The sequence below is a fragment of the Phaethon aethereus genome, assembly GCF_964289735.1.
Source record: "Phaethon aethereus genome assembly, chromosome: 9".
NCBI classification, from domain to species: domain Eukaryota; kingdom Metazoa; phylum Chordata; class Aves; order Phaethontiformes; family Phaethontidae; genus Phaethon; species Phaethon aethereus.
In genome coordinates, this window is record NC_138585.1 from 17938219 (window position 1) to 17965562 (window position 27344).

Here is a 27344-nt window from a genome sequence, read left to right on the forward strand (position 1 = left end):
TTAGACAATGAAAGGATTATTTGTATTTCCTGAATGAAAGCTGGCTGCGGTGACTGGGAACAATCCTGGGGATTTCACAAGTGCTAGACCTCAGCAGCTTACTCCAAGCTTTGCCTATAAACTGGAAGAAACCAAACTTTACGGATTACCTCCCAGTTTTGAATGCACTATCCCTGAACTGAGCTAACTGGGTACATGGAACAGCTCCTGCTGTCAAAACCGGGCTTAGATGATTAATTCCAGTTTCAGGTGCTCAGGCAGTGATTTTCACCACTTTCAGCAGTTCAGACTTGGCAGCAATCCAATACCACATTAATATTCTTTTTATTTAATCTAAGCAGTAATAGTAAGTTTAGGTAGTAATACAGTATCATGATTTGAAACTTAATAGTTCATTTTTTAAAGAAACCTGTACTTTAATCAAATATAAGTCTTGTTTAAAAAGCAAATTAAGTCCTGTTTAAAGGGAATATATTTTATTCACTCTGCTATATATTTGATTCTTTGTCTGCTATGTCTAGACTGTGATTTGCCTTGAATGTCCACGGAACACACGCACATGAGTACTATATAATGATTTTGAGACACACATGGCCTTCATTTTAAAACAATTATTCTGACTGTCTCTCTGTTCACTGTTTCTGTTGCAGGACTGTACCAGAATCACATTTCCCCACACCTTGTTTCAATTCATAGTCAGATTATCCTCCTTTGTTGGACATCTCTCCCATTTCTTAGCCTATTTATTGAGAATAATATATCCATCTCAGCCTTCTTTTCTTGCTCAGCCATACAAGAACATCTCTTTTCTCTCTTCTCCTAAGGAAGACCATCCTCCCATCTGTAATCTTTTCAGTGGCTTCTTCTAATAGCTCTTCTCTGCACCTGTTCCAGGTTGCAGTCATCCATCTAGGAGATGGATGACTGAACTGCACACCAGATAAGGTCTTAACAATTCCTTGTACAATGGGCATTAATCTCATGCCAGAGTATGCTTTAATTAATTCCCCAAGCTCCTCTGATGGGATTGAGGGTTCCTGGTTTATATGTAAAGAAAATCTGAGGTGATATGATTTGCCAAAGCGAGAAAGATGGCAGGAGGGAAATGGGGCAACACAAGAAAACCTCATGAGACACAGCTCCAGCTGTCCTCTCTGCCCAAAAGCACACCTTTCTGTAGTTTGCATTGAACCAAGGCAGTGTTAACAGTCTGTTGAGACAGAGTGAAGAGGATTCAAAGACTAGCCATGCATCCAAGGAGAAGCTTTTGCAGCACAAAATCTGGGAAGACTGGGAATACTTTTGGCTGATTTTCTTCTGCTTTCTAAAGCCTGATTCCTCATTTCTCTTAGGTCTCCCGTCAGGTGCTGTGGGCACGCCAAATGTTACACTTATATTGAGAAGGCAAAGCATCCCTAACCTGCAATTTAAGAAATTTAGTACTGAACCAATGAATTACCACATTTCATTTTAAAAGTTGTATTTCAATTGCTTTCCTGCAGGTACCTTTTAAAGCACTGGAATGCTGTTCCTTAATGTAGGTGTCTTGCATGGTAAGCATGAGTAAATATCTGTTGAGGCCTATTGGCAGAACTGTTTGCTGTTACCACTGGTATTAGAATGGGAGTACAGGTTAGCAAGGCTGAAGGAGACAAAGCTTGGAAAATGCTCTTAGTAATCACTGAGTCACCGCTTTGCTTTCCTATAGCTCTGACCTGCAACTCCACTCCTGGCATCAAGCCCCTCTTAAGCTGAGACAACCTTCTACTGGTCCTAATAATGAACTCTTGTCATAAAGTAGATGAATGTTGAGTGGGGACCAAATGAGAAGAAGGCAACTCATTTCTCTTGCACCTTAAGTGGCTTTGAAACCAGGCATATTGCTGGAAGACTACTGGACTCACAGTGTTTTGCCACAGATCTTCTGTATGCTCTCTGGGCAGAGAAGGATCGTTATACACCGGTTGCCTCCTTCAGACACAACAATTTTCCAATTTATGGGAGAGGTAAGTCCTAGTAATGCCAGGCAGAACTCAGTCCTTGATGTTTAACCAAAAATAAATCAATGCCACCAGCGTGATTAAATGATCAAGTTCATTCCACTTACTGGAGATCAGCTACAGTACTCACATAATAGAAAAGCCTTAAAAATTAATTCAGTGAGGTCAGACTCTTCACAGAGCCAAAGTAAAGCTCTTGGCAAGGGACATTACCTATCACAGTGCTTTGTCACAAATGGGGAAGTGTAAGGGACAGTGAAGTCCTCTGCTACTCAGTGACAACAGAAGTTGAAGGGTAACAGGCCTTCCTAGCAATGGCAGAGGGACAGAAGAACAGAGCAAATGTGCCATGCATGCCGTTTTAAAGCAGAGGTCAAATTTAGTGCATGAGAATATTAGGACAGTTGTGGCCAGGCAAGGCAATAACTGTGTATGCTTCTTCCCCACTGGTTCTCCATTTGACCTCGACCTTGACTAAACCCTGTTGTTATACTGAGAAAAGTCAATGTATTTTTATACTTTTTATTTTGGAACGAACACTTGACCTAGCAAAAGTTGGCCACTCATTCCTTATCCAGCTGTGCTCTCTGCTTAGCATTGCTTAACTTGTCCCCTTTGCCAGCCACTGATCCACTCCCACCCTTCTCCACATGTCCCCAGGTTACTGTGGTGGGTCCCCAGGTTATTGTGGTGGAAGCCTCTGAAGGTGTGAAGTCACAGCCAGGACATCTGTCCTTCAAAGCAGGGGTATGCTTGCAACTCTGGCAACCCAGACATACAGCACCACCCAAACCCAAAATGCACAGTAAGGCCACACAGTACCTTCATGCTCCACTCCAGGTACAGACAGATCTTCTGTTCCTTGCCAGAGGATTTTCCCTGTTTCTGCATCCCGAAGGTTCATCCAATTTCTGATTGGGAAGCAATTAAGGAAAACAAGCTATCTACATCCCTAAATGCTGCACCTACTGTTCTTTGCTAAGCCCTCAAATAAAAGCTACTCCAGCTGAGTTTCAATTGCGTTTCCCGATTCTCAGGAGGCCAAGGAAAAGAGACACTTTTTCCCAGAAAATAAATGAACAAACCAACCCTTCATTAGAATGAGTGCAAGAAGAGTTGTGTAGTCACAGATTTAGTTTTCACTTTAGACTGAAGCTTGTTAACTTCATTTATCTTATTCCATTGCTTTTAAAGGATAAAGGTAATGTCATTGTGCTGCAGAGAAACATTACTATCAATAACAGATACTTCTACACAAACAATTGCTGTTCTCCAGCATTTGAAAAATGCTAGAAGTAGTGCTTCCTGTACAACATTAGAAAAAGAAAAACACCTGATCAAGCTTGGTTTTCCTAGTTTACAAAATATTAATATCAAGGGTTGTTCTATTGCTGTTGACCCAGTAAGTGCCACTCATGGAAATTCTTCAGCTGCTGAGCACTAAGCAGAGAGATCCCCTCTTTTCACTTTCAGCAAGTGAGGTCATGCTAGCTTTCAAAAAGCCCAGATCAGTGAATTAGTCATTAAAGTATATAGGCAAGTATGAAATACTTACATTTTCAAAGGGACAATTAATAATGATCTTAAGCAGACCTTTGAAAAATCTTTCCCATAACTCAGACATTGACATACCAGAACAAGGAGCCTGCGGACCTGCCCGATGCCATTTTGAAGAGGGATACAGCTGTCCGTGAGCCCGAGGCCCCGAGCTCCACAGCTGACCAGAGTGGCTCTGAGTCATCACCAGCATAAATGTAAGCAGCCTAAATAAAGCAGGATCTGTGAGATAAGGCCATGCAAACCAACACCTTTCCAGGTGTTTCCTTTCACTGGTTTATGGCAGTGCACCCTTTGTAGTGAGTACTTCCTAGACAAGATACTGGAAACCATCTGGGAGAAGGGGAGGGACTAACTGCTCAATGAACTGCCTAGGGAGGTGGAGTAACATAACAGGGATGATATGGACCTTGATGTAGGTATAAATAGGAGCTGTCAGAGATATGCATATTGAACTCATCCTCTAACATACAGTTTCCAGGAAGACTCACACAAACTTGTCACATTGATCAAAATTTTCCAGAGCTCCAGGGAAGAAACAGATGCTTTCGCAAATTTTGCATTACAAGGTAACATTCGTTTTAAAATTACGTGTGTGGAGGAGGGAAGGGAAGATGCCTGCTTCACTGCAGATGTGAGAAACCTTTCCCTTCCTGAAGGCTTGCCAGACTTTTCATGTCCCACTGGAACAGCAAGGGGGAGGAGAAAGGTGGGAGTGCATGTATAGGATCAATTTACAAGCACGGCCTTATAGCTTCCAAAACTTAGCAACAACTTGGAGCACAGGAAGAGGGAGGGTAGGGCAGCCTGTTCACGTCCTTCCAGACTTGTTCTATAACATATAATATCTAACACTTGTTCTGGGATTAAGGCAGGAGGGAAAGGGGGAGAAGATGGAAAGCATCATCCCCAGACGGCCTCATATATCACCTCCGTATCCTGTCAGAAAGCTGGAGAGTGGAGATCTCTTCCCTGCTACCAAACCAAGGGAGATGCGGGCTGCAGGCAAGTCAGAGAGAGAAAATGAGCAGCAGCATGGCAAGAAGAACCTGCAGCAGGGCTGGGCACTTCATGTGGTGCTGGCTCAGCACAAAACTCGAAGTCCCCAGCCAATGCAACCCGCAGGATGGAACCACCACAACTGTAATTTAAAATGTCAAAAAAATCCACCATTTTTAGATACATCTTCCCTCAGACAAACATACAAACTAGCCAGGGTGAAGCTATTTGCATAGTAAGCAGTGTGCAGTCTATCAAATACCATGTACAAGGGAAAAATACTCACTGACAAATTCATTTATCTTCACAACACCTTGCGATGCAAACACTCTTGACTATTAGCAGTACAGTAATTCAGTAAATTGGGCATTTGATCATCAAAAACCTGGATTACCTTTAAAAAATTATCTCCTTCAGAAGTATTTACTTGCTATTTGTTCACTACCAATATCAGTGGGAGTTACGAGCTCACAGGTCTGGCCGTAGGCTGTGTAGTGCCAAACTGAGCAGTAGACAAAGACCTCTGAACTGGAGATGAAACACTAACCAGAACAGCAAACCCAGCATTGCACAGGAACTAATCCAGCCTCCCAAGTGCTATACCAGTACTCTAACCACCTTCCTTTTTCCTTGCCATGCCCTCCCTTGCCTTCCTGACCCTCTTCCCTTACCATTTTTTGGAGTACTCCGAAATCACGTTTGCCATTTTCAGAAGTATTACATTAGAAGTACCCTTCAAGAGTATACATAACCTCACAGCTTAATTATTATCCTTACTTGAAATACATAGTTATAGGGTGACAGTGACCTACTATTTCTGGTGAGAGAAAACACTGCTGTAGATTACTGACCTCTGTTGCTTCTCCCTATAAGGATTTATCTCTCAATCCATTCCAAGAGAGATGATACATGTTGCCATGCTGAACAATGCTAGATATGTCAACATTTGGGGTCTTGGACTTCTATAAAGTGCTATGAGACTTTATTCTGTATTGATGTTCCTTTGTAAGAGTAAATCCATGCAGGACAGCCTGTCCCATGCTTTGTATTCTGACTGTCAAGTTAAAGATGAAGAATAAATAAAAACATCAAGACTATATCTGTGTTCATGAGAGCACGCATGCCAGCAATGCATTCCACAGTTCCGAGAAAATCATTGCTAACCCATGTAAATTCGATACCAAATGAATAAAGGTTTAGTGTCAGTGTAGCCAAAGGCTTTCTGGCCTAGATAGATGTATGTGCAGGTTCAAGACATGCTTTTCCAACTTTTGCAAATAAAAAAATGAAATCAACCTGCTATTCAGACTATATAAACAGAGTTAAAATACGTGGATCCAGGCATATTTTAAGGAATCAGAATACTCTAGCCAGTTCACAAGTTTTTTTCCCAGTAACTAAGCATTATTAAAAGAACAAATCATCAAATCTTAAAAGTGCACACACACAATCCTCTTCTATTGGTAAAAAACACTTCACGTTCAAGAGATTCATTCTTTTTAAAAAAATAAATGTTTAAAAAGAAACAAGCATCTGAAAAAAAATTCCTAAATAAAAATCGAGATAATTCATAAAACTTAACTGTAATGGAATTAAAAACCCCACAAGTCATTTTTTTTGCAAGGGAATACCTGACAAAGCAGCAGCTGTACTGCTCACCTAGTTAGCAGATTATCACATTATTTCTGTCATCTTGGATAGAAAAGCTGGTACTAGGACATACCCCAGAGTGAAGAAAACGGAGATCTTGAACCAAACTCACACACACTGTTATCTTCTAATGTGTTTAATTGGTTTAAGATTCTTCCATCCCAGCATGAGAGATATTGTTACTAAAAATAAAAAGTGCTCCGTCTTCTGAGAAGCAGTGGAGACCTGCAGGCAGGATGAAGAGGGCATTTTAAGTATTATTGAAAAGAAGAAAGTAAATTAATATAGGTTTAACACAATTACTCCATTTGAAGAGGCTCATGTCAAGCCACCTGGCAGGAGAGAGAAAGTAGAGAGCCAGGTAGTTACAGCTTTGTGAAGTTAATATATATGAAAAAAAAAAGGAAGAACAATAGCATATTCCTAGTTCAGCTTCTCATTCTAAAATCATAGGAACACTCTTACACCGTTAAATTTCCATTCTCCTGTTTGGTTTTTTTTTTCTTTTCTTTTTTTTTTTTTGTAGGAACAATGTCTGATTTAAGACTCAATAGATCAAATACTCCTCAATCCTGAAGGCAAGGAAGGATTAGGTAGAACAGCAGAAGGAAGGGTGTAGTGTTGATCTATTTATATTCCGCCACCTATTGGGTCAGCAAAGTCTTACATAAAAGCTTTGTAGTAGCTGGAATTTGACTTGCTTTATATACACAACATGAATTAGTTTCCTCACAACCTACTTTGCTTAGCCTGATGAAGGGAAATAGTTTGTGCATTTCTAATTCCAAGTTTTGTTGTCTTGAATACCTCTGATCTCAGAAGAGAAATTATTTCTTTTTTTGTATCTGTCATAGACATCGCCTCATTCAAACAAATCAAAATATACATACTTATCTTTAAGTGCTTTAGCATTGCAAAAGATTGCCATGTATTACCACACTGGTAATTAAGAATAACCTTGAAGGAAGAGAATGAGAACAAACAAAATTAATTATTAAAGTAGTATGGAGTTAAAGAAGTTCTGCCCTAATCTCCCTGACTATTATTTGTATGTTGTAACTTTTTTAATATCTCAAAGGCTGCAGCAAACAGTAGGTGTAATTTCTTCCATTAAAATGGTCCATTTTTCCTTTTATTCATTGCTGTCTACACCATTCTAAAATCTGTGGAACTGCTTCACTCTTATCTTTCATAATAAAGCAAGCCTAATGTTCATAACCACCCCTGGAAAGGAGGGTCTTTCATCATCTTTGCCAGCTTTTTCTTTTTTGTGTGCATGAAATGCTACATTAAGAACAGTTCACTACATGCCAAGTGCAAACAGGATCTCAATAATTATGTGTTAGTGAGAATTGTCCTATGGGATAAATGACAGAAAGAAGGTGGAACTGAAAGCCCTGAACAATTCAGACTCACATCTCTGTTGCAGATCCAGAGAAACTTCTGATATGGAGTGCCCAACTTTCACTCCTGATTTTACATTGTCTGTCATGAAAAGCAGACACAACGAGGCACTCAATGGGCGAGCATGTTACTTTAACGAATGTTACAGGTAAGTAAAAATCAACCTTTAAGGATTATGTTTTTATTAGATATATTTTCCCAGAATATTTGCATCTCAGTTGTTTCAATCCAGTCTGAGGGGTAAGGACCAAAATAAGTCACGCAAAGTATCTACCAAACTACAGCATTATGAAGTAGCCATCCAAACGGCCTTATGTTTCTACTCCACTCATGCCATTCTAATCTCTAACCTTTCCAATCTCTAATCTCACTTTTTATTACAACTCCCAAATCCATCTTCCTCAGAACTCTTAATCGTATGTTTAAATTTAAGCATACGCTCAGACATTCTGCTGAACTGTGTCCTTAAGTTCACTCTGTTTGCATTCAAGAGAAATGCTGTTGTCTTTCGTGTCTAATAAACCACAAGTATACATGTTGGCAGTGTGTTAAGAGAAAAAGAGTGTTTCCTCCCAGCCTAAGGCTGAAATTCAGTGCAAAGTTATATCTGAAGGAACTGAATGAGCGTCCATCCATTCTGTCTAGTAATAGAGACACCAAAACAAACACCTAAAATGGAAGCTATTCCTCAAACATTACTGAAGCCTTTGGGTATAGAACTGTCAACTTCTGCTTTCAGACAGCAGCACACTCTCTTGGGTTCCAGATTAGAGAGAACATGTGCTATGACAGCTCTTACAGGAGCAGGTATTTTTTAAAACTCTGCTATTACAAACCATCTTTCCTGGAGTGACGCACAATATATGGGTTACTGTGCTTCTCCAAATGACGGGAGGTGCTGGGTACTGGAAAGGTGCTCTGTTAAATCCTCAAATAGAAGGAAGCCAATTATCCCTTCAAAGCACTCCTGACACTGTAAAGAGCCTGATTTTAAAGTCTTCTGCGCAGAACAAATTGCTGTGCAACAGAAGCCAGGGAGATCCACAGATTAATGTGAATCTCAGCAACCAACAAAGTCATTTCATGGCAAATTATGTAATCAGGGGGATATATTTAACAGCTATAGCATCATAGCAAAAAAACTAACACAATATCATATAGTCGTATACTTTGTACTTCCCTTTTTACTTTCCTCCTTACATCTTTGCTTGTAAATGCCCTCTATATGGATCTTATATCACCATGTATTTTCATCTAACATCAGACAGTCCTGGATTAAGCTGTTCTTGGTCTGTACTTGAAAAGACAGTCACACATATTAGGAAATACCATGTCAACTTTACCTTGTTTGTAATAGAAAATTATGCTAATAGGGCAGAAGATAATATTGCTACATTATATTATATTAAGTAGACCTCAGATAATTTCTGCTATGCAGTAAGCTTGGTCCTGTTGTTAAGCTACAGTATGCATCGCTACATGTCGTATTTTCCCTATAAGAACTTAACAAAGACACTCTGTACACCTTGGGGAAACCTTTTTGAAGATAAGCTATGTTCCCACCATGAAAGTATTTCCAGCTTGAACCTCTTAATATATATTATCTTAGCAGGGCTCGTGCTGAGGCACACTGCAAAAGTCTACAACAAAAATGCAGAATAGGTCAATTCATAGTCAGATCAGCTGCAAAGAGACACTAATCAAACTAGAGAAATACAGAAACCGTTTAACTTGGCATACTTTGGAAATGCGGTAAAACCACATCCAACATTTGCTAATAAAAATTTTATGCAGACTATCCATCTTAACATCATGAAAATGAACAATTAACATACAACTCTACTCCATAGCATCCTAGTGATGTCATGAAGCAGAATAAGGCACAGAGTTTGCTTTCAGTTAGTTTATGTTTAAATTTCACTCTTGTCAATTTACTGTCTGAAAACATTCAGAGTGAAATCTCTCCAAATCTTAAATACTTAAGTCAGAATTGGTGACACATGTAGTAGGCTTAACAAAAACAGGTACTTGTACAAAAACAATGAAGATGGAGAGCTCCTAGACTCTGGAAAGAGAAGTGTTCAGCATGGGCAGGCAGGGTGGGAGAATGTGTTTTGTTTCTTCAGTAGCACACAGCAACATTGCAAACTAAGCCAGGCTTCTATTTCACTGACGTTTCCTCTCTTCCTCAAACCACAGAAGCAATACACGAATGGATGTACATTTTGAAGGAAAGAGTTACAGACCTACTGAGATGAAGGAGGAAAAAAGGTAAAAAAAGAATAAATTACAGTGGTTTGCAAACAGCGGAACTAGGGACAGATAATAGACACTATTGTTTCAAGTTTACTTCCCTGTCCAGATGACTTTAATCTTGTAGAATTTTAACTCTCTCACAAATTCCAGCAATTTTTGTCACTGTTGAGTGACAGGAACCAATTTAGGCATTTACAAGCAACCTTTGATTTCTTCAGACAAAAGCAACAATATGTGACATTCCCAGCAGCTCCTGCCTGCAGCAGATGAGAAGTCTGCCTTGTTACCCCGACGTACCAGCAAAGGCCACGTAGACAACGCTTCCAGAGTGCGTGCTAGGCATGTGTCTAGGCACTAAGCTCAACCTAAAAAGACTAACCACCTCTCAGCTCCGAAATAAAATACCTAAGTTTTGAGATCCCTAACAACAAAAGTTACAGCAAAACCCAAAATACACTTGTGGTACATACATAGAATATAATGTTGTTTAAAGTGGGAATAAACTCCAAATCAAATCTATACAAACAAATCGCCAGCTTATGGAGCAGGTTCTCCTGTCAGAGGGAGCAAGCTGCTTTCTTTTGCTACTATTAGAAATGTGTTTTCTAGAAACATCTAGAAACAGATGTTAAAACGGTTCCTAGAACCCAATAGCAGTGCCAAAATAAAAGCAAGCTGAAGCAATGTAGTGGTTTTATGCTGCTTTCTGCTGCCTATGTTTTTTAGGCTTTTCTTTGGCTTCTCTGAATAGGCTTGACAGAATTCCTTTATACAAATGCCTCAGCAGGAAAAACAACACGCTATCACATCTGGAGATTGCTTTACATCCTAGGTATTAAAACAATCAATAACTTAGAAAACTCATCATTGCTTGCAGGACCATCTCAGAAGCATGAATTGCACAAAGAAAATTATTTTGTCTTTTCCAGCACGATAACACCCAACTTCTCCCCATCTTCCCTGCATTTTACATGGCTCTCAAAAATTAGCATGTTAGAAAAGCTTGAGCTCATGCTAAGAACCAGTAATACTCTGAGTTTGCAGAAACAGCAGGTGAATCAATGAGAATGATGTATTCATCCGAGAAAAGAACGTGACCTTTAAAATCCATAGTGCTTTATCAGAACACAGTTTTAAAGGTGGGTGGCTTGTAGCTCAGTGGAAAGAACAAAACTGAATGTAACTAAGGAGAAAACTAATAGAGACACCACATGCACAAGGGAAACTAAAAATACAACTGAAACATAAAACACTGGGACCTCCTTGCAGAAGATGCCCCATCTATATCAAAAGGTGAGGCAGCTCACAGGACAGCTTGAGAAACCACTCCAAGGAATGCTATGATGAGGGAGAGGCAATTAAAAGAACATTCCTGAAATGTAAGTCTGGATGGATGGAGATTTTTTTATCCAGAATGCTTAAAATTAAGTTAAATGCTTTAAACCCCAAAACAATTTGGAATAAAAAGAGTGCGCGATGCAGTTTGCCCACTTCTTAATTTTAGCACATCAAACAATTTTCCTTTCTGCAAGTGAACACTGAAAATGATTCAGTGATTGAAACAACTTCATTTTATCTTAACTACTTCAGAACATTCAATCATTTCAACACAGCTGAACTATTATGATAATATTTCAAGGTTCTCAGCAATAAGTGAACTACAGGGAGTTTCATGGAAATAATCTATCAAGGGGTTCTGGTGAATAACTTAATTTTCATAGATGAGGTTGTAACCAGAAGCCCTCAGAAGAATTTACCTCCCTGTAAATCATTATGGTCTACTGCTCTTTACAGAGTTGAAACGCAGGATGTCATGACAGTCATGCAATGAAATTAGCTTTAATGGAATGAAGTATTTTGAACCTTGATATGCCTCTTTATTTTATAGCATTATTCAATTGTTTTAAAATATGCATTATATTGGCTTGCTTATAAAGGAAAGCTTTGCTTGATTTCATGTCATTTTTGCAATACTGTAGGAGTGATTTTTTTTTCTCATGTCTAAAAGGATCTTCACACTTCCCCATACTGACAGGGCACAGACCTGAGCAGAGGAACAAAGGGTTCTTTGACCACATTTTTAAATCGGATAAACACGGCTACTTAGCTGGCATTTTCATATAGTTTCACTTGAATGACCTGTAGCCTTCTGTGAAGAGTGGGAAAAAAGCCAACCTAAAAGGCTTTAAAAAGGCAGTTTTATATAGCACCATCTGTGGCCAGTTGACACCTTTGTTACTTGAAGGCCTCTGCAATAACTTCTCTATTGAGCAAAGTGATGTTTATTGAAAATGGCATAGCTGAGCATCAGCAGGTTCCCCTGCTGTTCGGTTTATCTATCCTCTGAACTCCAAGCAACATCTCGGTCTGAAAGTGTCCCCCTGGTAAAATAAGCAACTGACAACACAAAAAGCCTAGATGACTTCCAACTGCCAGTGCTTATGTTGTAACTATGTGCTTTTTGCCCCATTAACGTTTAATTTTCTTTTTTTTCTCCTTCACTTCATGTGTCTTCTTAAAGAGATCTCTAACACACAAGCCTACTGAGCTCCAAAGACTATTTCTGATAATCCATAGATTTATCAGATTCATATGTTTTATAAGAATATTTAATTTACTGGAGGTATTAATATATCATATACTCCTAAGAACACATCTGCAGATCGGAAATTGATAGGAGACAGGGCTTTGGCATGAACTCATTCACTGTGCTTACAGTTTGCACAGCTCCATACTGTCATTATCATCTACCCTCGGCTACCAGGCAGGAGACGAATCCTGTAATTTAACTAGAAAGATAGGATGTCCCACTGAATAGGCAATACACTACAGCTCAGTGACTGATAACTTAAACAATTCCTAGTAGTACGCTGTGCTTCAAAAACTTCAAATAATATTCTCAAAGTAGTTTTTAATAACTGCATATTGTAGAGACTGGGAAATAAGCATGAAGATTTGCCCACAGCCACACAATGAATCAGCAAGAGAAGAGGTAAGCAATCTTAGGAGGTGTTTGGCTCAAAATCTCATGCTTCAATAGACAATACTGCCTCTCTCTTAGACAGCCAGGAACTGTGCTCTCTAGCTAATGGAAACTCTTACTCTATCTTGGAGTGACTTTGCAGTAGCACAGATTGCTGCAATCATGCTAGGGAGTGGGTGCCAGTGGTTCCCTTCATGTTTTTCTTGCTTTTGGTGGTTTCTCATTCACCCTAACTAGAAAGCAGGGTGGTTCTGAATCCCTGCCAAGCATTACTAATGGAAGTGGGGGACAGGAAGGAAATAAAGATGACTGGTTGCAAAAGTAGAAGTACTTTTTAGTGTCTAAAATGGCATATTAAAGCAGGACAAAAAATAGATATATTAGCTCTGACAATAGAAGCAAAATGCTTCTAGCTAGAAAAATGAGTAAACCTGTGAAACTTATCATTAATACTCTTGTGCATTAAGACAACTTAAAACCACCAGAAATATAAAATAGGAGAGTCATGGGGGAAAGTACATAATTTGTTCCTTTCTTGGTTCATTTTAATTCAGACAAAGTTCCCACAAAAATGCTTCAATTCCTTTTGTTTTTCCTTTCTAACTCTGGACACTCAAGCATATTCTGAGCTCAGACAAAGTATATGGGTCATGCTTAATATCAGAGGTTGCTTCTCTGTTCATTTAAGACAAATAGTCATCTAAGTTAAAAAACCTCCTCCACTCTAAAAATTAGAGATGCCCCTAATATATGGTTTCTAACATGCTTTTATATACAAGGTTTCCATCCACAAAATTTCATTAGGTATAAAAGGAGGCCAAATGAATGAGTGGAAACACAGCACTTTTTCATGTATTCAAATTGTCCTCAAACTTGCCAGCTCCAGGAACTGCAGCAATAATTTTGCAAAACGTAGTCAGCAGTAAATCTGAAAGGACAAAGTCTTAGGACAAATGCTATGGCTGTTCGTTGCTGGCAGGGATAGGCAGGCTCCATTTTGTACAAAGTGACCATCCATTTTGTACAGAATGACATTCAGAGATTACCAACTAAAGGACTCTTAAGAGCTGAACAAACATGAACATATTTTGTTTAAGTCCAAACAGCCTGATACCACCTTCACTGCATCAGCACTCTCAGCATCAGACTCCATGAACACAGGCAGTCAGTGGTCGAGCCATTAGTCTAAATTTCAGAGAAAATGCCAAGTCTTGAAGCTGTTTGGTTAAAATACTAAAAATAAACTCTCAGAGCTAGGCAGAGTTGTGTTTCCAAAATGAATGCCACCTGACCAGCCCTATTACAAGAATCCACAAATGGGCCCGTAACATTCAGATATTCCCTTACACTGTTTTGTAATGGAATTGTATTTGGGACTAGCTGTTTCCATATCCTATGACGCATCCCAGAGTTGGATTGCAAGCAGGCAGCCACTACGGGGAAGTGTCTACCCTGTTGCATCTTGCCTTGTTTCCTTTTCTCATTACATTTTTTCAGAATTTGTTGGGATCAGAGCAGAACAAGGTCTGAGCACTCCTGGAATAAAAAAAAAAAATCTGGAAAAAAGCAGTAAGTTCCAGCAGCACACTTTTCCTAACCTAACTTTGCTTGAAAAAGTTTCCAGTAGTTCCAGCCTCACCAGATCCAGCTGGGAATGGGCAAGGACTCATTTTTTTACTCATACTTGTATTGTTTTTATGCAATCTATTAACACGTACAGTTTAACATTTTAGTGGGAAATCTTTCAAATCTTAGCTATATACCTGTAATTGAACTCTTAAACATCAGGCTGCCATTTTCCTTTCACAAAATCCCATGTAGAAACATGCATACTTGTCTTGATGAATCTCCTCTATTGGTGAAGAATGTCTGAACCTACCTGATCAGATTGCTCCACATAGGCCGATTATAAGGACAAACAGTAGACCTGTTAGCAGAGATGCACACTGTGACTATACAGCTGGCACCCAGATGGAGATAAATCAGCCTGGACGGGTCTAGCAGTCCCTACCCAGAACAACTTTGGTGTTTTGGCACTGCACACCTCTGCAACATAGGCCAGGAATACAGGATAATGATAACGAAACAGGTCTGCACATAGCCAGACCAGATCTAGCAGAGCTTCAAGTGTTCAAGGTCCCTGCTGAACCTCATCCGTGAAATTTTGAGCTTCTTTGCATGCTGGGAGCCAGTGCCCTTGTCTGCTCTCTCTACCACAGGAATAACTTCTTGTAAAAAAATATTGGCCATTTAGTCGCACAAATAGGTAAAACATTTCAGAAAAGGATGCAGATGTACTTAGAAAAGCCTCAAATGAGCTAGTCAGATACCCTGCAAAATGGTAACTGCATCTTATTTAAAGTTAGAGGAGACAAATTTACGGGGAAGCCAGTTTGTGTGAAGTGCATTTTAGTTCAACCAAGATGAGCTGCTTGGCTTCCTAACACTTGTTCTATTTATTCCTCCACCACAATCTTCTCAGTGTGACGTCTTTAACAAGAAGATCACAACATCCTATATACTGGCCAGGGAGATTAAGCAACACACACACACAAAACAAGAAAGCAAGAGTCTTTAAGATTTAAGTCAAAATCTACACTGGTTTGCCATAAAGATTTGACATTTAAATGACTGAATAATGTTAATCTTCCACTAATATTAGACTGTTATTAGGAGTAGGTATTACAGAATAAAGCCAAACCGTTTCCTTTTGAAAATATATTTCATCATCACTATATAAAATATGTCTGCTGATTTTCCCTAGGGTATCTTACATTCCTGGGAGATTGAATTTAATGGTGGATTTGCCCATGCCTAGCTGGCACATAGACCACAAGCTAGGGAACAAGAGGTTTGTTTTTCTTTTTCATAAAGCTCAATAAACACAATATTCCCTACTAGAATGTCAACTGATACACAATCAGAGCAAAGACCTATTTTTGAACCAACCAGTTACAGATTTTGTAGTATTTATTTACAAGATTCATTGGTATAACAAGGATCCCAAGAACATAATGGAAGTAATTAACTTCTCATTTCTATGTTCACATTCATAAAAGACTGCTTTAGGTTGAGAAGCAGGAAAAGAGAACAGAAGATCACAGTTGAAACAAAAAGAGGATGTATCTCTTTTCACTAGTCTGGTCATACTACAAAGCAAGTACACACAGCAGCAATAAATTTGGTTTTTTTAATAGAAAACCTAACTAACAATCTTAGCTAGAACTCCGTAGCTAAATGCTCAGATGTGTGGCATTCAAACAGCCTTTCATTTAAATAAGTCTGCTTTAATTGCTTATTTTCTATCTTTTTCCATTGTAAGACAAACAAAGCTGCCATCGAGGATGTGTCTCCCCTGATAAGGCAATCAGAACAGGAGCCTGCAATTACAGTAATATTTTGCATAAAGGTTTCCCTTATATTTATTAATCCAAAAGAGCTCTAATTTAAAAGAACACTATTTTACTATGCTGCCACCCTCAACGGTGCAAAAATTCTTCTGGATTCTTTTTGCCTGTACTCCAAGCTGCTCAAGTGGGCTTCCTCTCTTTAGAGAACCTTTATTCATTCCACTTCTGAGGATAAAAAAGACATGGTATGGTAGTATCACTGAATGTCTAGCAGTTCAACAACATCTGGTTCTTCATACTACCATTTCTGCTGCCCATGTCAACGATCAGCACCACGTAGTTCACACATACAGGGTGCATGTACTACCTAGATATCTCTGTTTGTAAAGCATCCCATTAATCATTCCCATACTGTCATAAATTAACATCAAGTAGGCGATCAGAACTTTCACAAAGGAAACAGTCCTGCTAGCTTGGTTACTGCTCTCAGATGGATACTGTTTACTCAAGAATTTTACTGTAATCTCTGTTGGCAAAAAATAATCCACCCAGAACAAATACGTATTCCATCTTTTAGTGTAATCCTTTTTCTCAGTCTTCATTCAAAAAACCCAAACTTGTAGCAGCTGCAGACCCACAAATTCTGCAAAATAAGGGGGAGATACATGTGAGTCCACCTAGACTGAACTGTATGCTCCTTAAACATACCTTGGAGAAACACTGCTCTGTGGAGAACTATTGGTAAGAGAATAAAGGTGCCTTCCATGAAAATTTTCTCACAGAGATGCATGCACTAAAAGAAACGAAACAGGTTATTTACTACAGAAGCAGCTGTCTTCCTCCTCTCTACCAAAGTACCCTTACTGATACAGAGCAGAGCAGAGAGGAACACAGTAACACATGAGATACTGGAAATCTGTATAGGAAAATCTGCAGTTGTATGCAATAGTTTAATCCCAGTATGCTTTTCAGTTGAACTAAACAACTTGGCCATTCAAACTCTAAATCATTAAAAAGAGCTAATTTCAGGACCAAATCTCTTTACAGTCCTACTTCAGTTCAAAGATGAAAAAGGTGCAGCAAGTATGTCAAGTGACAGACTCGCATAATTTGTCGACATACTTGCACAATGAACATCTCCTAAAGGAGACGGGTCTTCAAAACAGAACAGTTTTTTTTTAACCCTAGTTGAGTTAGCTACACTTTAAGTCTGAAACCCTCATAGTTTCCAGGATAAGTGTTACTTAGTGTTACCTATAAATTTCAGATTAAATTTTATACTTAATCTTTATTCAAGGTCTCAGTGGGAACATCACTTCCTGTTAAATTTTTGGTGTAACACAGTAAATTGATTCAACCCATTCACCCCATTAAAATGGTAAGAAAACGATTCTATTTGTTGGAGCTATAACTAAAACAATAAAGCCTTAACAAGAAGCAATGCTTCCACCTATGAAGAAAAACAACAGATCTTGAAAGCAATCTCAGAAACCTGCAGAACTCCTGAGATTCCAGAGTTCCTTAAATGTAAATTCCAGATTCTCACAGCTTCAACAGTAAGATTATTCTATGTAGGTCACCTGTTATAAGTAAAGCTTTCTTCAGTCATCCTCTCTGGACTAAAATTAAAGCAGTTCTTCAGATCTGTAAGGAAAACTAGATCCCATTTGCACATCTGCAAAGACTATTGGGATACTTTTTCTTCTGAAGTTCAGCATTATGTCCACAAACATCTGTAAAGCTGATAAAAACTATATACACAAAATAAATAATATTAACTTATTGGCAAAGCAATCCCTAATCAATGTTGCTGAACACTAATTTCTTCTCTCAGTATCAAGCAGCATGAAGAAATCTAAACCCAGGGCAGTGAATACAGAGGCTCAGACATCAACTCTATGGCATCAGGACTTCTAAGAACATTTACTCTGCCAGATCAATCTTCCTTGATTCAGACACTGATTAGATCCCAATAGAGAGAGATGAAAAAGTGGTATCTGCCTGCTTCCGTACAGTAATTCACTCAACACCTGTGATTTTGTTTGGACACAACAAGGTCTGTTAACTTTATGGCTTATCTGTAAAAGATGGCACTGATGATGTTAGTTTGAAGAACTGCTTCTGTATATCCTAAGACCTCTGACAAGCAGGTTTGCATTCACCTTCTCTTTTAGAGGGTACTAGATGGGTCTGTTAACGAATGCGGCATACATACGGTTTCATGTCATCTTGAAACACACTTCTCTCTTCTCTACATAGTGTGTGGCAAAGGTGCAGTATGTGGGTACTTCCTACATAGAACAAAAGGTCCACAACTTTGCTCTGACTCCCAAAAGACTCAGATTCCCTGGACTTGGACTCCTAGATATTCCAAAACACCTACCTTGACAAAGAGAACCCCACAACAAAACAGTGCTATCAGTGGACAATAAGATGTTAGGAGAAAAAAGAAGCTAATTAGAATTTGTGTACATGACATGACAAGTCAACATCTAGAGCCATATTAGCAAGGACTGTGACACAGGTCCTTGAACATCAAACCTAGCAACTGGGAGGGACTGTCATTTTTTAAAATCTTCTAAACCAGGGCAGAGCCCAGGAGTACAGATTTTGTATATTTGAAATATTTCTTACTTCTGGTTAACTGCCCAAAGACTGGAAGAGGCTACAAGCACAATGCATTATTACTGGGGAGAGATCCTGTTCTGAGATGGCCCTTAAAATACTCCTCCATGCACAGGATGACAGATAGCCTTAACTCTGCATATTTAAGCAACAACAGCTACCACAAAAATTTAAAGAACTCTCAGGTGGTAGTTTGTTTTCTCCAGCAATTTTGTATACTTGGTGAATGTTTGGTACATGAAAGTAGGCATCTTTCATATCAAGAGCTGTTCACCCACCTCTTTCACATGAGGGACAGAGAGTTGTCCCTAGAGAGAAAGTCTTGCCCTTTACTTTTTATATTTCTTATAAAGTTAAAAGAGCAGAAATAAAACTGTCTTCAAGAGCATACTTTAACTTGTGCTGCTGAGAACAGAAACTAGGCCAGGGGAGATTTCAGAGTTACTGTCAAGCGAGGTATGTACCTATACAGAACAAAGCAAAAAATCACCATTGAAAAGGACTGTTTGTACAAACTCCTTTTAGGGAAAATCTGTATCTCAGTCTTCACAGAGACATGTCTTGATTTCAGAGAGGTCTGTAAAAGAGGAAGAATTCATTTGTGCAAAGGACTTCAGGGACTCAGGGATTTTTATTTGGCCGTGGAACCTTTAGGCTGTCTGTTAGCACTCCAAATCCCCATCAGATCAATAAAGCCTGCAGTCATTACGTCTGATAGCTCCTACCTTCCAGGAAATGAGCTTGTGAGTTTTATTCTAATTGTTAATAGGCAGGTGTTCACACCACCAAAATCAATGGTAACGGGAGCACTTATATTCTTGTTGACTATCTCAGAGAAGGTACGAATAAAAGGTCAAGCACTGAATTTCTCTTGCATTCACACACTGATTCTGTCTAAACTCCCCTTGCTCTACTGAAAGAGAATTTGTTCTTCAATACCTTATCAACACAATGTTCTTTTTTAAACAGTACCTTTCACCAGCAATTGAATTAATTAGGAGTTTGTCAATGCATAGGAGCCAATCCAGATTAAGGCATGGAGTGAATTTAGAGATAAGCTAACTATCCCTTATTTAACCCTTGCCTGGATGTTCTTATTCTGCACGAAGAGAGTCCAATTCCAAAGCCTTGAAGTGACTTCTGTGATTTGGAACTGGACACACTCATCCTGGGATGAAGGCATGCGCAGTGGGGAAATCAAGAAGAAATAGTTAAGATGGAAGTAAATTTTAAGCATATAAACCCTATGGTTTTAGCTAGATTAGAGCTTTTTGCAACAGCATGGCCACCTCTTCTTTGACACTCAAGAAGAAAAGTATAAACACTGCTTTATCTCAGTGCAGTACATTTACACAGTGTAGCTACATCAGTTCAAAAACTCCTGGCACCAAAAAGCTCCATATTGCCCAAGCCAGTTGGCATAAAGATGGCGTGTATTCCCTCAGGGTGGGATTACAGCTCTGCATGCTATTCAGGAAAATAGGCCAGGCAATTGAACTTCCTTTTCCAGGTGTGCTCATATGCCCTCTCTCACAAGTAATGCCAAAAAATGACAGAAATTAATGAAATCCTGAAAAGATACTCTTCACATAGCTTTCAAAGCAAATGCCAGTTGCAGCCTTCAGGGAAAAGGTGAAACAAGTGCTGTTGCTGCAGCACATCTGTTAATTAGTCTATAAGGATTTGTGTTTATGAGAAGAGTGAAAACTAACTATTGCAACAGAGGTAATACCAGCAGAACACAGTTCTACTGGTTTGTTCAATCTCATAGCAATTACTCAGCATATCCAAACGGGCATGAATGTGACACTGGAGTTGGTAGGGCAGAAGTCACTCAGCTCTACTAAAGGCAGTTTACTCAAAGGTCTTCAGGCTTTTTTGAACCTCTGCACCTTTAACACTGCCCCAAAATACCTCACACACAGCATATCCCTCACTGCTTCAATCAGTATTGTTCTGTAACCAGGGATACATCTACCGATCACCACAGGTTCTCTGGGAAAGCAACTCAGTATCCTTGAAATGTAATTGGCAAACCACAAGGGGATTTAATCTGAGATTTTGTAGTAAAACAGTATTTAGTCCTGGCACTAACACTGTTCATCTAATAAACAAAATAAAAATTCAAATCAGCCAGAGAAACAGCTATGACAAGCACTTCCATAAAGACCACAATGACAAATGCCAATCTCCTGTTTGCTGACGCAGCACAGCAGGGGAACAAGCCACCCTTTTCTTGACATTAGCTTAAATGGTTCCTTGAATCTACAGTCCATGTGGACAGGACAGGCCTGAGTTTCACTGGAGCTACAAATACTTCGTTTTGGTTGGGGGCTTTTTGTTTGGTTGTTTTTTTTAAAGTTGGGCTGTGTGTGCATGAGAAATGGGCATGCTTTAGCCTTGCAAACAGTATAACCCTTACAGCCAGGGCCTCTGTGACTAAACACAAAGAGCATCTTCACCGCCACCTACCCTATTTTTCCAGGGATGAACTCACAAAAATTATTATGAACACCCTCAACACCAAGCCAAGGGGACAAGTAAGGGTGTGAATACTTAGGTGGATGTCAGTGGCCCTCTAAACTCACAGGACAAGACCACAGTTAGAACCAGATGTAGCTTTCAAAGGAACAAGAGAAAAATAGGTCATGGATCTGAGCCACTGAAGTAGTTCTATCTCTGGAGCACTACGCAAGTCATTGAAAGAACCATTTTATAGTATCTTTTAAAAAGCTGTCTTTCCTCTGATGACATGGCACTGTTATTTTTCAGAGCCAGGAACAATTTCCACTGACATGACAGGAGGCTGCCATACAAACAAGAAGTTAACAACTCATTTTAGGATATGTGGTATTAATAACATAGGATACAAAAATCAATAGCTGCTACATGGGACACAAGTTATTTAACAAAGTGAAAGCAGTAAATCAGCTTAATGGCAGGACCACATGTTGCAATATAGATAAAAAGATTTTTAGTTTTCCACTTACAATTGACAGGACTAAGATTATTCAAGGAAAACAAGTTCATTATTTTGTCTCTTCTGAGGAAGGGAGGAAAACTTAGAGCATAAAGACCAAGTGGAGAATCAAAACAAAATCGAAAATAGTAAGGAGGGAGTGATTGGCAGATGCATGAGGAAACTAATCTTGTAAATGGACCAGAGGCTGCTGAAAGCAGGGGCAGAGAGGAGGAATAAAGGGGGATTTATACAGATTGAGGCAGAACTCTCAAAAAACAAGGACTCCATATCAGGATTGCTGTGATTTTTTAGGAACCTACTAGAATACGCAAAGTGCTTAAATTTGCAGTGTGGATTAGTGTGGACAATTTAACATCCCAACATTTTACACAGTGTTAGACAGCATGGCAGTCTGAAGAGAAAGTTGTCTGGAAAAGCACTACAGCAACACATTGCAATTAGAAGTAAAAAATTCAGTTCCAAATGAGTTTATAATAAGTAAAATATAATATTTCGTTCTGAATGTTGTACATTAATCAGCCTCTACAAATATACTAATGCGAACTATACTGATGTGAACCGCTGAGCATGTCACCAAGGAATGTCTCGAAGATGAAGGGTCTGTGCCCAAACCAGCATCTCGCTGCTTTAACGTGCACTGGAATTCAGATGAAAAATATTACTGTGGGGATACAATAATGAAATCGCCTCTGAAATGACAAAAATGCGATGACCTCTATTACTTCCAAGCAACTCCTATAGCTTTCATTGTCAATAAAATCTACATTTATACTAAGATTTTATTTTTATTATTTTAACAAGCTTGTAGGTATATGTTAAATTTTCAGAGTATTTGAAATCTGTTTTTTAAGTTTCAATCAAGGTCTATGAATATATTTTTCAGCTGAAGCAATAGAGTATCTTCTGCTGTGAAAAAGAACAGCATGTATAAATAATACAATCAGCTGTAGTTCACAAGTGGATTCTTTCAATTTAGTTATTAATAATAACAAAACAATAATTCAGTTATTGAAAAGCTAGACTTACATACAGCTGATACAAATATTATGTTTTTAAAATACTATTTTGTTGTTTCAAAGTGTGTATCTTCATAAGCATTTATGTTAAGGTGAATATCAATGTTGTGAAGTTACACACAGAAAGCTCAAAAAATGCCATAATTAGCATTCTCTGGACCCTTTACAGGTATGCCTACATTAAGACATAGTCTTTATTTGAATTTGCACCTTTTCAAACATGCGTCTGCCTCATTCACTGCATTTACTATTTCAGAACTGGCAAAACTGGGACTTGTACAAACAATGTTATTAAGCAAGGCAATAAGGAACTACTATTTTATCAGTGAAACAAATGCAGGAGAACATCATGAACCGTGAAACATTTTCACCTGGCCACTGGCAGGGCTGTATTTAAATGAGAAAGAGTGGCCTGATGTGGGTAGTAGGGCTAGGGGTCTTGGAGGAGTAGAGGTTGCTTTTATAGCTGCCTGGTTAAAGCCTCACCTCTGCTTTGTACAGATGGGGGAGGAGGATATGGTGGGACTGCCAGTGGTGAGAAGGGGTCTTTGTTCTGAGAAACAGACCACAGCACTGAAGAGGTAAGCTTACAACTTTCTTTGGGGAATCCTTGTTTTCATTTTGCAAGTAGTACTTCAGTTCAGATTATTTTAAAATATGTGTATAGTGTTGTGGGGTTTTTTTGTTTAAAACTTAAAGGAACTTAATCTAATGGTGGAGTAGATGATGTTAGGGGAACTGGTGTTTTTTCTTTCTTTCTATGAAGCTAAATGATTCTCTGCAGAAGCTGAGCTTAAGGTCAGTGTTATACTAATATAATGCAGTTCCCTTTGAAGGGATTACATGGGGAAGCACATAAAAAAAGTCCTTCCTGGAGCTGTTTAAACACTGCATTTTTATGGCAGCAGTGTAACTGTAATAATTCCCTGTGGATTAATGAGGGTGCCATAAATGAACATCACAAACTGGATTGAGAAACTCACTGGCTTCTCTTACTCTTTCTGGAAAGAGTATTTTTAAAATAATGTGCATTTGTTCTCCATGGCTGCATGGGATTTTTCAGCCAATGACTTCTTATGTCTGTCTCATTTTGAGAGCTGCAGGAGAATAGACTCTAATGGCACTTGCTACATGGTCCCAGACCCTGTTTGTAACTTTGCCTGGTGACTGGCACACCTGGTTACTTGTCACACAGCACAGTAATGCTAAAGACTTCTTGCACAGAACAAAGTGAAGATGACTACCCCACCAAAAGCATCTCAAATGCATTTCTCTTACTTAAGAAAAGTTATGTGACCAGAGACTTAGCAATATGAAGTTAAAATGCTCAACTAAGAGTGCTAAGCTAGGATGTTAGAATTGGTGCTGCAGGGGTAACTAAGCATGGTAATGTGAGTAATGTCCTTGGATGAGTTGGTGCTGACTGCTGAAGATGGTGTGAAGCTGCACTGAGAACAAGACTGTCTGATCTAAGACTGAGGCATGACACCTGACAGAAGCAGTAGTTGAAGGAAGGACTGCTGTTCATGGCTTTCCCCAGCTGCTTCTTTCTCTCTCAAGCAGCTGAGCAGTTTTACAAACTGCTAACCTGATCTGCTTAACCAGCACAGGTCTCTGCTCCTTAACCTACTGTTTAAAATGTTTAGCATGCCTTGTTCTGACTGAAATGGGAGGTTGCAGTGCTCATCTGAGCAGCTCAGTTAGTAAGCCTGCAAATGAGGTAACAAGCAGCTGGGAATGGTAATCTGTGCTCTGCACAGCTGCTGTGACAGAAACACACATCAAGAAGAATGTAAGGGTGGATATCTTTCAGATGTTGTCTTTCATCAGAAGGAACAAACCCATAGCACTTCCTGACTGAGCTTTTTTTAAACATCACTTTAAGGCTAACAAGGTTCAAATTAAATAACAATCAGAAGGACTCTTTTCTTCCTTATCTCAATCTCTGGGAAAGAAAGTAACTTTACTGGAGAAACAATCATGTCTTAAGCTGGACTGTGACTGATAGGCAAGTATTCTAATGCACTGAAGAGTCTACCCTAAAGGCTTGCACAACTAAAGTATCTATTTGTGTAAAGTATCTCTAGAACATATGCTGGTATTAAAGGTCAGAAGGTATTTCTTGATGCCCAACTTCCAGATGGGTTGGTCTGTTCCACCACATGGCAGCACGCTAATGGGGACAAGGGTCCTTCAACTCTCTGCAAACCTCTTCCTGCAAGAGGGGTTGGAGGTGCTGCAGAACTCTAAGTACAGAGCTAGCAGCAGTCTATGCCAACAGATGAACAGAAAAAATGGGTTCCTCAGTGAGAGTCTTGATAAAAATTGTTTCTGTGTATGTGGAAAGGCTTATTTAAGGCCATGCAAATAGACAGTTTTTCTGTCTCCTAAAACCAGAATTTTCTTTGTCTTTCTAAACCAAAGTGACTTGACATTAACTCTCTGCTTGCCCAGCAGGCTGTCTCTGTTTAGAAGTTTCTGACACTTTTAATAAAACAAGATGGATTTCTTGTTCCAAGCGTGTGTAACTTGGAATGGCTTAAATCAAGTCCTCTGGAGCGAGGAGGAAAGAGGCATGCAGACAGGCAATCTGCAGCTGACATGAGGTTCCTACTGTTGTTCATGAGTATCTCAGTTACTGCTGTCAGGTGTCTCCTGGACAGAGCCTCCTGACAGTACTACTGTGTCTATATGGATATAATGTCAAATGGCTTTGGAAACTTACTATGAAGTAGTTTCCAAAGCCATTTGACATTACATAGTAAGGCCCAATGAGTGTATGGGGGTGTTCCCTCAAACTGTCATCTATTCTTTAATGTTGCTCTGGGAGTGATGCTACACAGATGCCATATCTCTTTTCTGTGGGTACTCTTGATTCAGTCTCAGTATAAAAAGGCAGCCCCTGAGAATAGCTTTTAGCATTCAGTGCTCACTACTGTAGTTTCTTGCACATCAAGTGTAACTACATGATCTGCTCAAGATGTGTGAGAAACAGAAGTGTACAAGTCACCTTTCATGTGCTTATAGAACTAACTTTTGATAAATTTTGCTATACTAATATGCAGAAAGACAAATTTCAATATTGCCACATGGACCTTAATAGATCATGATGTTTTCTACTTGTTACCTGTATCTGGGAACCTAGCATACCTCATACTTCTACACAAACTCTGCCTACCTAGATGCAAACAAAGCATTGGCTTATTTTTAGTGGAGAGTCTGAGCTCAAATTTGAAGCTAGCTTAATTTCCCAGCTTAGACATGGGGAAATAAGAGGCTTGTATTACACAAGTGTGGAAGTCAAAGGCAGAAGTTGCAGTACAGTGGTCTGCTATCTTATGAACTTCATGTAAAACTTCCACTTAACGTTCTTTCCAGATCAACTTGAATTCAGAGATAAAGATGTGTAAGAGCAAGTTGAATCATCTTTCCTGCTAAGACTGCTTTAGCTAATAGAAAACTATTTTTTTCAGAGACACAGGAGACTCATCAGATGTCTGTATTAAAAAAAACCACAAACAAACCACTACTCAGAACAGTATCTGTTTAACTTGGGGATTTTTAGATGCCTTCCCTGCTTGTCTACATCTGTGTAAGCTTGTTTTTTTTCTACACATGTTGGTTGTGAAGATGCATGGGGTAGAGTGAGGGGTGGGGAAGAAGTTCTACGAATTCTTACTTAATGGATTAAATTACTATCTTCTGCTGTGTGGAAATTCTGTAACAATGGCTGCAGCACAAGGCACCAATGACTTCCAAGGACTTAGAAATCTGCCAAGCCTGCACAAAATAACTAAGATTATTTTCCCTTATTTCTTTATATCATATTAAGATAATGTTAATGACAACTGCATTATTTTAGGTCAGCACTAAGCAAGCAATTAAAAATACTGAAATCATAATTCCAGTGAAATGCTGGTTGGGTAAGCTTTGAAGAGATGAAGGACAAATCTTAGAAATAAAATCCTAACAAGGTGCTGAAATAATACTGCTGACTAAAAAGAAAACTGCAAACATCAGTGTCAACTTACACTTTCAAATCAGTGTTAGATAAGATGTAGTCTCTGTAGCACCTGGCAGCCCATTTGTTTCCTGCAATGGTGGAACTCAGTGCCCCTTCTGCTGTCAAGGGCACTTCCAACACTGGACTGTTAAATCTGAAATGCAGAAAACTGACTGTAGCTCATTTGGACAGTATATTTATAAGGAACAGTGAAGTTAATGCAAATCACTGTTTAAACATTATTAAATATTTAAACTTTTTTCAATGAAAGTGAACAGGGTGGGGCATGAAGTTTTTGGTGTTCACTGAGGAACCAGGCAGTGGTTACCAAACCTGGTAAAATTGCTCCTGCATTATTTGTAGATATGCCTCATGACTCTGCATAAGAAATGTAAGGAGTCTGTTTAGCATGCCAGAACTACAGATGAACACATACAGTAGGACTTCTGTCAATGCTGGAAGACAACCCTGATATGGTAAAGATAACCTTGACCACGGTGACACTTACTTAAATAAGT

At 39.1% G+C, this 27344-nt stretch overlaps 1 protein-coding gene across 1 annotated transcript in view; it reads right to left on the reverse strand.

Moving 5' to 3' along the window:
- Positions 1-27344, reverse strand: part of PDE6D (phosphodiesterase 6D) — a gene marked incomplete at both ends in the record, with an annotated part of 38164 nt that overhangs the window by 5584 nt on the left and 5236 nt on the right. Inside the window, one exon of the mRNA XM_082003881.1 lies at positions 2823-2911. Coding sequence (XP_081860007.1) covers positions 2823-2911 — 89 coding nt within the window. The remainder of the gene's footprint in view (positions 1-2822; positions 2912-27344) is intronic.